This window comes from Alligator sinensis, unplaced genomic scaffold (genome assembly GCF_000455745.1).
Source record: "Alligator sinensis unplaced genomic scaffold, ASM45574v1 scaffold647_2, whole genome shotgun sequence".
In the NCBI taxonomy this organism is placed as follows: Eukaryota; Metazoa; Chordata; order Crocodylia; family Alligatoridae; genus Alligator; species Alligator sinensis.
Window position 1 is genome coordinate 3,079,388 of NW_005841832.1, and position 12,884 is coordinate 3,092,271.

The 12,884-nt window shown below is 57.0% G+C and overlaps 1 protein-coding gene across 1 annotated transcript in view; it reads right to left on the bottom strand.

Annotated features, from left to right (window-relative positions):
* Nucleotides 1-1,538: 1,538 nt before the first annotated feature.
* SLC6A16 (solute carrier family 6 member 16) overlaps nucleotides 1,539-12,884 on the bottom strand; it is an 11,987-nt gene continuing 641 nt past the window's right edge. Inside the window, exons 3-12 of the mRNA XM_025196453.1 lie at nucleotides 12,536-12,693; nucleotides 11,415-11,541; nucleotides 10,135-10,310; nucleotides 9,623-9,733; nucleotides 8,771-9,012; nucleotides 7,883-8,072; nucleotides 7,152-7,335; nucleotides 6,557-6,716; nucleotides 5,961-6,123; nucleotides 1,539-5,693 (exon numbers count right to left, since the gene is read on the bottom strand). Coding sequence (XP_025052238.1) covers nucleotides 5,388-5,693; nucleotides 5,961-6,123; nucleotides 6,557-6,716; nucleotides 7,152-7,335; nucleotides 7,883-8,072; nucleotides 8,771-9,012; nucleotides 9,623-9,733; nucleotides 10,135-10,310; nucleotides 11,415-11,541; nucleotides 12,536-12,693 — 1,817 coding nt within the window. The 3' untranslated portion in view covers nucleotides 1,539-5,387. The remainder of the gene's footprint in view (nucleotides 5,694-5,960; nucleotides 6,124-6,556; nucleotides 6,717-7,151; nucleotides 7,336-7,882; nucleotides 8,073-8,770; nucleotides 9,013-9,622; nucleotides 9,734-10,134; nucleotides 10,311-11,414; nucleotides 11,542-12,535; nucleotides 12,694-12,884) is intronic.

Genomic DNA, 12,884 nt, shown 5'->3' on the forward strand with positions numbered 1-12,884 from the left:
ACGCCGGCAGCTTCCCGTGTGCCAACAAGTTGCGCCAGGACTACCTGCCCGCGCTGCCCCGCGCCGTGCCTGCACCCTCTGCGCGCCAGCTGCTCGCCCGCCACCGTCGTGTCTCCGTGGCCGCCAGTGAGGCCACGGACGCGCGTGGTCGCTACGTGCTGCACGTGCTGCTCGTGCCCGGTGCCTGGGACCCCCGCACCACCCCCATCTTTCAGGCTGAGCCTGCGATGCTCGCCTCGCTCAACTTCTCCACCGTGGCACGGGCCGTGGTCACCGCTGTGGTGAATTGTGGGGTGGACTTCGACCAGGTCACAGCTTTCCTCTCCCATGACGCCACATACATGAGCAGGGCGTTTTCCGATGTGCTGTGTGGCGTGATGCCGCACGCGGTGCACGTGGCCTGCAATGCGCGCATTGTGGCGCTTGCTGGCGAGGCCTGGCGTGCACGCTTCCCTGCTGTGGACGGCTTAGTGGGCGCCTTCAAAAAGGCCCTCAAGGACTGCCCAGGCCGTGCGCTGCGCTACTGCGAGGCCCTTGCACAGCAGAGTGGGGAGCTGTGTGCCACTGTGGCACTCCCGCCTGAGTCAAACCGGTGGAGCGCGTGGTTTGACGCCGTGTGTTACCATGCCAAGCACATGCAGTGCTACGCCCAGTTTGTGAGCAAGGAGCTGGAGGTGGCACCCGGCACGCGGGGCGTGCTGTGGCTGCGGGAGCTCTTAAGGCAGGGCGACCTCGAGGACCAAGTGAAGTTTGTAGCAAAAAACGTGGTGCGGTTCGTGGAGCTACTGACATGGTTTGAAAACCCACAGGCCGCGATTCACCACGTGCACAACAAGCTGATGGACCTGATCAGTTGGGTGGAAGACATGGCATCGCAACAGCTTGCAGACGGTCTGCAGGAAAACCAGCGAAGGCAAGAGCTGTTCCAGGCCATTGCTGCCACACTGAATCAGTACTACAAGTATGATCCAGCACTGCCCCCACGGTTTAGACAACCGGCTGCCTCCTTTTTCAGTGCAGTTCGTATTTTTGACCCCAATCAGGCACCTTTTCTGAGTTTTGACCCTCAGCTCCTGAAATCAATCCCTGGCTGGGGGAAAGAGCATGACCAGGAACACACTGCTTACATGAGCTTTCTCAAAGACTGCCAGAGGCCTCTGACAGTTTCTGTGTTCTGGGAGTCTGTTTCTAATCAGTTTCCACATCTCTATGACTTGGCGAAATGCTGCCTGACCATCCCGGCCAATTCGGTGGATGCAGAATGTGCGATTCCAGTGTATGGGTAAGCGCTCACACCAGAGAGGGAGGATCTCAACTGCCACGGGCAGCTAACAGCTCGCATGACCTGCTTTTATCGAGGTTAGCATTATTCACAGAAGTTTAGGGCTGGAAGGGACCTCATGAGATCATTGGGTCCAGCTCCCCTGCTCTGGGCAGGAAAGACTGCTGGGGTCAAATTACCCCAGCAAGGTGTGTGCCCAGTTTCCTTTTAAAGATCTCCATGGTAGGTGCTTGCACCACCTCTGCTGGGAGTCTGTTCCACAGTCTGGTCACACAAACTGTGAAGAAATTTTTCCTTGTATCCTGACTTTTTTTTGGTAGAATGCTAATGATAAATTCTGATGTTGTTAGTTACAGGTCATATTGCTCATACGTTCTAGATTAATATTTCCATTTAGATTTATAATAACACAGTAACTAATTTGGTAGTTCTGTGGACTTTTGCTTTTAATTATGGTGTGGTTTTTGCCTTTTGGCCAATCAGCAACAAGGGGCGTGGCTACGGGGTCCCCTCAGGTAATCATGGGCAAGGAGGGGGACTCACCATGAATCCTCATGCGAAAATCCCTGTGTCACTGTGATTTTAGGTAGGTCCCTACTAAGGGGGAGGGTCACCCCATGCTCCCACTGACCCTCCCCCCACACCCCACTCTCACTGGCCAAGGCCACAGCACCCCACTCCCCACAAATCTTCCTGGGGGGGTGATCAACCTCCCCCCCCGCCAACCAGACACGGGGCAACTCCAGGCAGGTTCCATCCAGTTTTATTGGGTGACAATCATGGGCAGGGGTTCAGGCCCTGCTCACAACATCAGGACAAGGGGGGGGGGTCCTTGCTCCCCATTTCCTCCCCTCCCCCAACACACACACACACCAGCCTTGTACAAAACTGTGGGAGGCCCCCCCTTATGCCCTTGCATCAGGGCTGGCATGAGGACATCTATGCCCTTCTCCCTGGTGTCATGCCTCTTCAGTGCCACCAGTCACACATAGGTGTGACCACGAGGCCATTGCACATTTCATGACCACATGGGGATGAGGCAAGTCATGGTGGCACTGACACAAGGCCCACACGCAAGGAGTTGTGAGTCCCAGGTCACATCCGCACAAGTAAGCCACAGCCCTTCCCCCCACGTGCAAGGGCCCATTTGTGGCTTTGTATGATGATCAGGATGCAAAGCGTGTGTGGAATGTCACTGCAGAGTGCAAGGAGGGGGTAGGGAGTTTACCCAGGGTTTGACCCAGTCCCTTGGCAAAGGTCAATTCTAGTCCCCTTCCCAAGGGTGACCAGAGCCAGACATGAACAAAATGTAAAAAGAGAGCCATGACCTACACTCACACATGTATGGGTGATGCACACAGCTGTCTCTTAAGTGCAAAAGTGTAACATTAACTCCCTTTCCTCCCTCCATTGGCATCCTTAAATATTAGCATTGCATTAGCACCTAAAATGGCCTGACCCAGGTCAAGGCACTGCCCAGTCATGCTCCTAGATGAAATTAAGGTATCCTTTTTGTTCCAGGCACTGCAGAGATTCCCCACCTCCCTTTTGTCCATGGAGGGAATGGGGGATGGTAATGGCATGGGTTGAGAGCTGAGAAAGTCAGTACCTACCCCAACAGCTTGCCAGTCTACCCATGGCTGGTAGGGGAAACTGAGGCACACAGGGGACTAACTCAAAGTCAGAAGTGGAGCTGAGAAAAGAACCCAGGTGTCCTGAGGCCCAGCACCACTTGACCAGGCTTACATTTACATGGCACAGTACAAAGTATAACACTCCATCCCTTATAGTACCTACAAGCTGCCATAAAGATCAGAGGCCCCATAGGGGCAGGTATTGGCCAGCCCTGAGAGCTGAGAGCAAGGTCACTGCTTCACTAGGGCAGGTGAGATGGGTCTTGCCCTGATCAACTTCTGTTCTGAACAGGCAAAGCACCATTACCCCCATTTCACAGCTGGGAGAAACTGAGACCCAGAGCAGCCGAGTAACTTGCCCAGTGACTATAGAGGGAGTTGGTGGCAGACCTGGGAACTTAACCCAGGGGCCTGGTGCCCCGGCCTGTGCTCTAAAGCCCCCTAAGAATTCCAGGTGCCGCAAAGCATTGTTGCTGCTATGTAGTCAAGTAGAATCTGGCTCCAGGAGATAGAAGTGGAGAGTCCGAACCTTGAAGGGCTGAGGTCAGTGAGCTTGGTGAGGGCTGGGGAGTGTTGAGAGAAGGGTACATGCAGCAGTGGAGTTGTGAAGAACTGGCCAGAGGGAGAGATGGACTACATGAAGGTTTGGGGGAGCCAAGTACCTACATTCTTCAGGGCAACTCCAAGCTCACCCCATGAGCAAGAGGTGGAAGTGATGAAATCCTGCCCCTTTCCCTCCTTGGGCATAAGAACTAGAATCACTGTGGGGCTTTTTCTCTTTAGAACTGGAGCCCCGGCGTCCAGTTGCCTCCAAGAACCCCGCCAGTACAGAAGTCAGAGCAGTAATGCCATAGGGCCATCCAGCTCCCCAGACCTTGCCTCATGCTACTGTTGCTATCATTAGCATAGACAGCAGCTGCGGCCCCAGAAACCTCCTCTCCATGCTTCACTTCCACCCCATGAGGCCATTCCTTCACACAGCAGGTGTATTCAGCAGCGCGGGGGTTGAATTCTGAATTGTCCCCCACAGCCTGGTGGGACGAGGCTGGGAGGTTCCCAGCCTCTCCAGGTTGGGGGAGAGGCCTGGACTTTTGCCATTCCAGGTTTGAGTCCTGCTCCCACCAAGTTGTGTGGGATAATTCCAGGACTCGAACCTGGAATGGCAAAAGCCCTGGCCTCTCCCCCAAAGTGGAGGGGCTGGGACCTCCAGGCCAGGGAAATGACTACCTGAGGTATCATGGGAGAGAATGGCACTGACAGGAAGACAAGTTGGCTGCCCCAGGCATGGCTAGGGGACACCACCCAGCTAGCAGCAATAGTAGGCTGTTCTCCTCTCTGTGGACCAGCCCACTCTCTTAATCCAGGAAACTTCCCGGAACTAAGGCCCCATCCCAGCCCCAATCTTGGGTTCACTAGGAATCTCCCTTCCTTGTCCCAGCTAGAATACCCTGATGAGACAATTAACTACAGGCAGAAGGACTGACTTTTGTTGGGGCAGAGATGATAGCCCCAACCTTTCAGGCCTGCTGGTCAACCCCCACTGTCAACACCAGCTCACACTGAGATGGCCCCAGGTCCTGGAAATGTCTTGGTCTTGGCCCTGACAGGAATTCAAGGCCATGACCTCCCCCAAGGTGAATACAGGTCTGTTTCTTGGAGGTAGACACCTTCTGCCCAGAGGCATGGGCAGGTGGACAGGCCCAGGTAGTTGAATTGCTGGTGGTTTCAACGGGATGTTAGCACCGTGCTTCTGAGAGTGCCTCTACTCCCGCACCCTCCACGGACAGAAGGGTCCTCTGGGTCATCAAGGCATGGGTGACATCAGTAAGAAGACAACATGACTGTCCTAAGAAGCATTAGTAGACAAACAAGATGGCGGTCCCAATTGCTGCCAAGGGGCGAGAGCAAGATGGCCATCCCAAATGTACAGGAGACAGTTGGATGGTGGGGGTGACACTGCCAGGCAGGCTGTCCCATTTCCCCCAGCCAGGGTCCTATCCATTAGGACTGGGGAGGGAGCATCCATCCCCTCAGTCTATCCATCCAAAGCTTCAGCCTTTGATCCACCAATAAGAAGTCACTGCCTCTCTTCTATCCACCAATCCAATGCTGCTCTCCTGCCTTTCATTTTTCCCTAATTGCCCCACCGGTTCTGGCTTCAGGCTCCGCCAATCAGAGGCCGCAGTCCCATTCCCTTCACCAAATCAGAGCTGTCTCCCCATCATGCATCCCCAGCCAATCAGAGATTGTGTCCTCTGATGCTTCACCAATAGGAATGCTTCTCTCTCCAGCAATCAGGCCTTGCTTGGGGAAGGCATGTGCCATGGGGCACCAGCCCCATAGTGACTCCCTCAAATGGTGAGGGGACCCCCGCCCCAAGCCTGGATAGGCTGGGAGACTTGCATCAAGACACTGCTTCCGATGACCTCTGACCTTTGCCCTCTGCCCCCTTGTGCCAAACCTCCACTGAGTTAGTTTGACCCCCCCAAGAGGGTGGCCCTGGCCTCTTCCCCACCCTCAGGGGGGTCCTCGGTCTGCACAGGCAGGTACCCATTAGCCGGGTGCTCTGGGTCAGCTGGGCTCTCCTCCTCTTCCTCCTCTTCCTTGTCTGCTACCGGGAGCATCCCCTCCAGGCTGGGGCACCCTCCTCGCCGTGCCAGCCACTCCCGCAGCAGCTGGCAGAGGTAGAGGGCAGGGATGGGCAGGACAGCCACCACGATTAGGGAGACAAGGGTTGCCATGGCCCAGGGTGGGTACGGCAGCTTGGTCTTGGCCGCCTGCAGGAGAGGAACAAGGCTCAGCTCTGCTGCAAGCTCATCTACTTGGGCTTCAGGCCTCCTTCCTCCCCTGGCTCAACCCCACAGGCCCATCTACACCAGTAGCAGGCCTTCTCTCTGCCCCTCACATCAGGTCCCCCTAGCTTAGTTTGGAGAGTCTCTCCCCTCTCCCCCAAATCTGCCCCTAAGGGCCCCTACTACTTGGTCTCCAGTCCACATCCAGATGATCCAGGCCCATGGGGGTGAGAGAGGTTGGGGGGGTCTCACCTCTGCCCGGTCCCAGGCCTGGTAGGTGGGATGCCCCAGGCACAGGTTGACCAGGCTGGCTAGCAGCAGGCACAGCATGGCCAGGACACTGCCATAGCGCCACATGTAGCTGTAGAGCTTCCAGGGACGCCAGCCCAGCATGTCTTCGATGTCTGATAGGAACCTGCAGGGGAGGGGACACAGGGACAGAGATTAGATCAGGGCTGGGGGGGTTAACTAAGGCCTGGGGGAGGTTAGACCACAGCTGGAAGGAGGCTAGATCAGGGCAGGAAGTGTAGATCAAGGCAGGAGGGGTTAGATGTGGGGGGAGGGGGAGAGTTACTGGCTGGGAAGGGGAGGGTGCTGCTCAAAATAGCGCCTCCTCCAGCACACATTTGCATACTTATTTAAAAACACCAACAGGAAGGTTAATTAAGTATCCCCCACCCCCACCAAGAGCCAGGCCATGGCTGGACAGGCTGCACGGGTAACTGTCAGATGTTACAGGGAGCTGGGTGGGGGCAAGAGGAGGCAACTGGGAGGGTTTTCGGCAGAGGAAATAGAGCATCAGGGAGAAGTGGGGGTGTTTGGGGGCAGAATGGCAGGGGGCTCCTCACCTCTCTGCCCCATAGACCCAGGCCACGGCCACAGCCTCGCAGGCCACGACAGCAACGAGGGGCAGAGTGGCCGAATAGTCATCGAACATGGCCACGAAGTAGCTGCCCGAGTGTTGCACAAATACCAGCCCCAGCAGGAAGCCCAGGGTGCAGCTCAGCACTGGGAGAAGGGGGGAAAATGGGGAGGGCGGTCAGAGGGTTTTGCAAGGTGGTCACGTGCTCATGTACACCACTGGCAGCTGCACAAACAGCCCCTAGCACGTGTGCTAGGCAGCACCCTGCTCATGCCTGTCCTCATGCAGACAGACACTCATGTCTGTCCTTGTGGAAACACCCCCTTGCACATGTGCCAGAATTCATGCAAATACTCCCCCTGCATACACCCACCTTCTATCCTTCCCTATGCAAACAATCCCTTGTGCACATGTACACACACACACACACGTGTGCGCTCCCACCTCCCTCAGATACATGTACAAAGATCCTCGTGCATCAGTGTGCACAGACTCTTCAAGGCCCATGCCCCCTCCCCCCCCCAGCAAAAAGTGTTTGTACTTCCCCCAGCCCTGCTCCACCCCTCCCATTCCCCCCAGACCTGTGAAGAGGGTGCGTCTCCGGCGCAGGGGGGCAAAGTTGTCCATCAAGGGGGTGAGGATGCCTTGCATGTTGCCAAGCATTGTGCTCAGCCCCAGGTTCAGAAGCATGAAGAAGAAGAGGACCGGGAACAGAGTCATGGTCTCGGTGAAGGCGATGAAAGCCAAGCCAGTGCCCTCCACGCCCTGCAGAAAGCAGGACATGCCGCTGTACCAGGAGATGCAGCTGCCTCTTGGGTGGGGCTGGGTATACAGGACCCTTTCTACAGTGCTGAGATGCAGCTACTTTTGAGATGGGACATGTCAGGGGCTGGGCATACAGGGACCCCTTGTCCAGTGCAAGGATGCAGCCACTTTTAGGAAGGGTTATGTTGTGCAAAGGTATTTATATAAGGACCCTTCTCCAAGTGCTGAGATGCAGCCAGCTCTGGGGTGGGGCTGGGTATACAGGGATCCCTCAGCCACTGCTGAGATGCAGCTGCCTCTGGGGTGGGACATGTCAGGGGCTAGGCATACAGGGACCAGGATGCAGCTGCCCCTTGCATAGAGCTAGGCATACAGGGCCTCCTCGCCCAGTGCTGGGATGCAGCTGCCTCTGAAGTGGGGCACACTGTGGGGAGCTGTTTATACAGGGCCCCTACTCCCAGTGGAGATGCAGCCACCTCTGCAGCACAGCCCACCCTAGCACTGGGGCTAGCCCTTGCGGTGAGTGGGGAGCATCCACCCCAGGTACCTTGTTCATCTCCTCCTCCACCCGACATTCATTGATCCCATACTCCTTTAACTTCATCCCCAGGCCGGCAGGGATCCCCTGGTACCAGGTGCTGTACGTGGAGGGGGAGAACTCAGAGAGGTTCCCCAGAGACAGCTCCAAGCCTGGGATGGACTTGTTACCCAGCAGCCAGGATAGCTGCTCCGTGTTCCTGGAGGAGAGAGAGATTGTATCAGCAGGTCCATGTGCGATGCATGCTTGAGTGACTGGGCATAGCAGAGAGGAGCTAGGAGGTCCCTGTGCAATGGACGGGTTGGTGATGGGGGCAGGGACCAGTGAGCATCTCCCAGTGAAGATGAGGCTGGGAGGGTCAGGATCTCCTTGTGCAATGCACACCCAGGAAAAGGCAGGGGAATGAGAGGGGTTAGGGTCTTTCTGCGCAATGCACGCTCTTGTGATTGAATGAGGATGGGGGCAGGGGCTGGGACAGGCTGGCTGATGTACTCCCGATGACAGTACAGGGAGCAGCCCTGGTAACAGCATGGGGAAGGGGGTTACTGGGGGTTCTGCTATGTAGCATGCCCTCCTGGTGCTGCCCTGGGAAGGGGGAGGAATAGGGGCCTCACTGTGACACACAGGCCCTGGTGACATCACACTCACCACCCATTACAGACCCTGTTCACAGCACAGGGAGGGGCAGGTCTCCTTGTGCGACACACAATCCTGGTGACAGCACAAAAAGGGGCAGGATGGGGTCTCCTCATACAACACATGACCCTGGTGACAACACTGGGGGGAGGAGACATCACTGTGTGACACACCTTAGTGTAGCCTGGGGAAGGGGCAGGGACTTGCCGCACAACACAGGGTCCTGGTGACAGCACAGGGAAAGGCAGGACGGGGCCTCACCTCACCACACAGGTCTGGGTGAGGATGTTGGCACGGAAGCCCAGCACAGCGAAGACAACGAGGGTGGCGAGCACGGAGGTGAGGAAGTTGATGGCGGCCACCAGCAGGGCGTCACAGTGGCAATCGTTGCCCCGTGGGTTGTAGCTCGAGTAGGCAATGATGCTGCCGAAGCCCAGGCCCAGTGCGAAGAACACTTGGGTAGCTGCCTGGCGCCACACCTGCACATCTCCCCAGATGGACAGCTGCGGGCAGCCAGTGGTTAATGTAGGTCTGAGCCCTTCCTTCTCCCCTTCAGTCCCCCAAATCCAAACCCCCGTCAGCCTTTCACCAAGGCCATGCCTCTTGTGATGGGGCCCTGGGCCCTAGATATCCTCCCAGCCTGCCTCAAAGGGGATGGAGGAGAATCCCCATGCCCTTCCCTGCCCCAGGCTTCCCATGGGGCATTAGGTGAGCACAGCCCTAGTGCGGTGCCTGGGGATGCCCTGGCTAATGGAAGCTGGCTGGGTCAAGTCCATAAAGGGGATCAAGCACTTCACCCGCTGCTCCTAGCCCCTTTGTTTGGGACAATGGGGTCAGGGGGGGTCCACCACTCACCCTGCCCAAGAGGGTTCAGGGGTTAGAGGTTAGTGATCAATGGAGAGTCCCTGTCCAAGGTAGGCTAGGGGCAAGTGGGGGGTGATGGGCATCAAGGATCAGTGGGGGTGGGGGACAGCCAGTTTCTGGGGGAGTGGAGGAGGGGTTGGAGGAGCCAGGGGGGCTTGGTACTGCCTGGAGAAAGGAGGCAAGTTCAGGGGCTGGGTCCTGGCACTGCTCAGGGGAGGAGAAGATCTGGGGCACCCCCTGGCACCTCACCTTGGGGGTGAACATGACGCGGATGCCATCAGCCGCCCCGTCCAGCAGGAGCCCCCGGATCAAGAAGCAGAGCAGCACCACATAAGGGAAGAGTGAGCTGAAGTACAGCACCTACAGAAGAAAATGAAGTGGGTGTTCACCTGTGGCCCTCCCTCACAAGACCCCACCCTGCCACTACCCCCACCTGTGCACCCCAGCTTGAGGCCATCCCAGAGGGCAGAGATGGGTGGGGAGAGGAGAGTGGGGGCTGAAAAGGATCAGGGGGTGGGGAGAACAGGCAGGTAGGCTAGCACTTGTCCTGCCTTGTGGGGTCAGAGGTTGTGGGAGGCTAGGTGAGGGGGGTAGGTCCAACACCTCCCCTGCCCAAGGGGGGTCAGGAGTCAGAGGTCAGTGGAGAATCCCTGCCCAAGGGAGGCCAGGGGTGAGTGGGGGGGTTAAGTGGGGTCAGGGAAGAGTGGGAGAAGGCTCCAACACTCCCCCTGCCCAAGTGGGGATCAGGTCACAGCACTCACCTTGCCAGAAGACTTGATGCCCCGAATCATGGCCACGCAGACCAGGCTCCAGGCGCCCAGCAGGCAGCCGGTCAGCGTGAGGTCCAGGCCCCCCCCATCACTGATGGAGTCTGACACATCCAGGGCCTCTCGATACCAGAAGTATGTTGTGGGGGAGCTGCGGGCGCACTCGGGCTCTACAACAGGGCACCCAGTGAGAACCCAGTTATCAGCGATTTGGACAATGGGGTGAAAAGCAACCTGTTCAAATTTGCTGATGATACCAAAATTTGGGGTGAGGTGGGCACGTTAGCAGGGGGGGAAAGACTGCAGAAAGACCTGGATAGGTTGCAGGGGTGGGCTAACAAAATCAGGATGCGTTTCAATACTGACAAGTGCAAGGTGCTGCACTTGGGCAGTAGTAACTGGCAGCACACTTATAAGATGGGAAACTCCCTTCTTGAGAGCACAGAGGCAGAAAGGGATCTTGGAGTCATTACTGATTTCAAGATGAACATGGGCCGACAATGCGAGGTCACAGTCAGCAGGGCTAACCGGACCTTATTGTGTATCCACAGGTGCATCACAAGTAGGTCCAAGGAGGTGATCCTCCCCCTCTACGCGACACTGGTAAGGCCACAGCTGGAGTACTGTGTCCAGTTCTGGGCACCCCGCTGAGGGGGGACCTGGTGACAGTCTATAAACTCACTAGGGGGGACCAGAAGTGTTTGGGGGAGACATTGTTTTCCCTAGCGCCCCCCAGGATAACAAGGAATAACGGCCACAAGTTGTTGAAGAGTAGGTTTAGATTAGACATCCAAAGGCACTACTTCACAGTTAGGGCGGCTAGGATCTGGAACCGACTTCCAAGCGAAGTGGTGCTGGCTCCTACCCTGGGGGCCTTTAAGAAGCGGCTTGATGCCTACCTGGCTGGGGTCATTTGAGCCCAGTTTTCTTCCTGCCCAGGCACGGGGTCGGACCTGAAGATCTACAAGGTCCCTTCCGACCCTACTTCTATGATTCTATGAACCCAGGGGGAGTGGGGGGAACAATGCCTGCTGGTGCCAGGCCAAGGAGATGGGGCATGGGTGGGGGAATGCAGGGAGCGGGAAGGGGGGAACTCTGATATCTGGCAGGGGAAATAGGATGTGATGTATGGAGGCATCATGGAGAGAGGAGACAGCAGCCATCAATGCCAAGCAAAGCCCAAGGGGTGCAGTGTGGGGAGAGGGGAAATGGCAGGCAGTGCCCCCTGGTGGCTGGCTGGGGTGATGGGGTGCAACTGGGGAGGCAGCACATACCCATCTGGGTGCTGTTGGGGACATCAGGGCAGCTCTCCCAGGGCAGTGGATACTGGAAGGAGTGGCCAAGGTAGAAGAGGCTCCAGGCAATGATGACATTGTAGTAGAGCGCCACAAAGCTGCACACCTAAAATGGAGGGACGCTTGTATATGTGACGCCATTACCATGTACACGTGACGAAAATGTCATTTTGTGTGACTTAATGGCGTCACCCTACACGTACAAGAGTTTTGCAGGTTTTAAATAAGTTTGCATTGTTGCAAACTAAACTACATCCCAATGTAGTTTAGTTTGCAATGATGCATTGCAGCTATTGGTCAGCTCACCCCCAGCCACAGCAGAGGCGGGCAGGCTCCACAGAAAAAAGGATTGGGGCCTCTTGCCATTTCTGCCTTCAGGTATCTGCTGAAGGCAGATGTGGCAAGGGGCCCAATTATTATTTTCTTTTGGCGGAGTTTGCCTGCCTCTCCAGCAGCCGGGGGAGGGCGAGCTGTCAGCAGGCCAAGCAACCCCTGAGTTGCAGGAGGGCACCAGTCCTTCCCTCCGCGGTGGTGGTGCCCCTGGGGCTGCCTGGGCAGGCGGCTAGCAGGCCGGCTGCTGCCCCAGCTCGGGGTCAGAGAAGAGTTAGATCAGGCTGGGTGCTGCCTTTAAGCTGGGGCAGCTCCTGCCCATCAGCAGCACACCCAGGTGGCCCTGGGAGGCATCACTGCAGCAGAGGGAAGGAATGGGACCCCTGGCAGCTCAGGGGCCATTGTGGGCAGGCTCCGCTGGAAAAAAAAAAAGGATCAGGCCCCTTGCCAAAAAAAAAAAAGGATTGGGCCCCTCACTGTAACAGTGACAGAAAAATAAAACCCCACAATTTCAATTAAAAACCCAACATTTCAAATTAGGGGGCCTAGAATGCAACCCTAAGGACTAAATCCCTGCCACGTGTACTGTCACCCGAGACCATCAGCCCGCACCTGGCTCTACGATGTGACCAGGTCTGGAGTGGGGCATGTCAGGGGCTGGGTCTACCCCTTGCCCCAGTGCTGCAAGCTTCCTTGCAGCAGTGCCCTGCTGTCCCCACCACCTACCCACCACCTGATTCCCTTCCCCAGTGCCAGTCCCAGGCACTCACCACGCAGCTAGCAAAGCCAATGCCAGCAAGGCGGGGGCTGATGTGCTTCCACACCCCAATGCTGCCCTGGCGGATGCTCTGCCCGGCCGCCAGCTCCAGGAAGAACAGGGGGATCCCAATGACGAAGAGGAGCAGGAGGTACAGGAGAAGGAAGGCTCCTGGTGGAGGGAGCGGGAAGGTGGGGTTAAGGGGTTGCAGAGACACAGACAACCCCCAGCCACCACCCGTCTGCCTTAACCGCTGACTTCTCCCAAGTGTCCAGCCTCCAGTCAGTCCCAGACTCCCCACACCTCAACCCTGGAGCCCCCCCCAAGACATTTCCTTGCCCCCTTCCTGTTGCTGGAGCCCT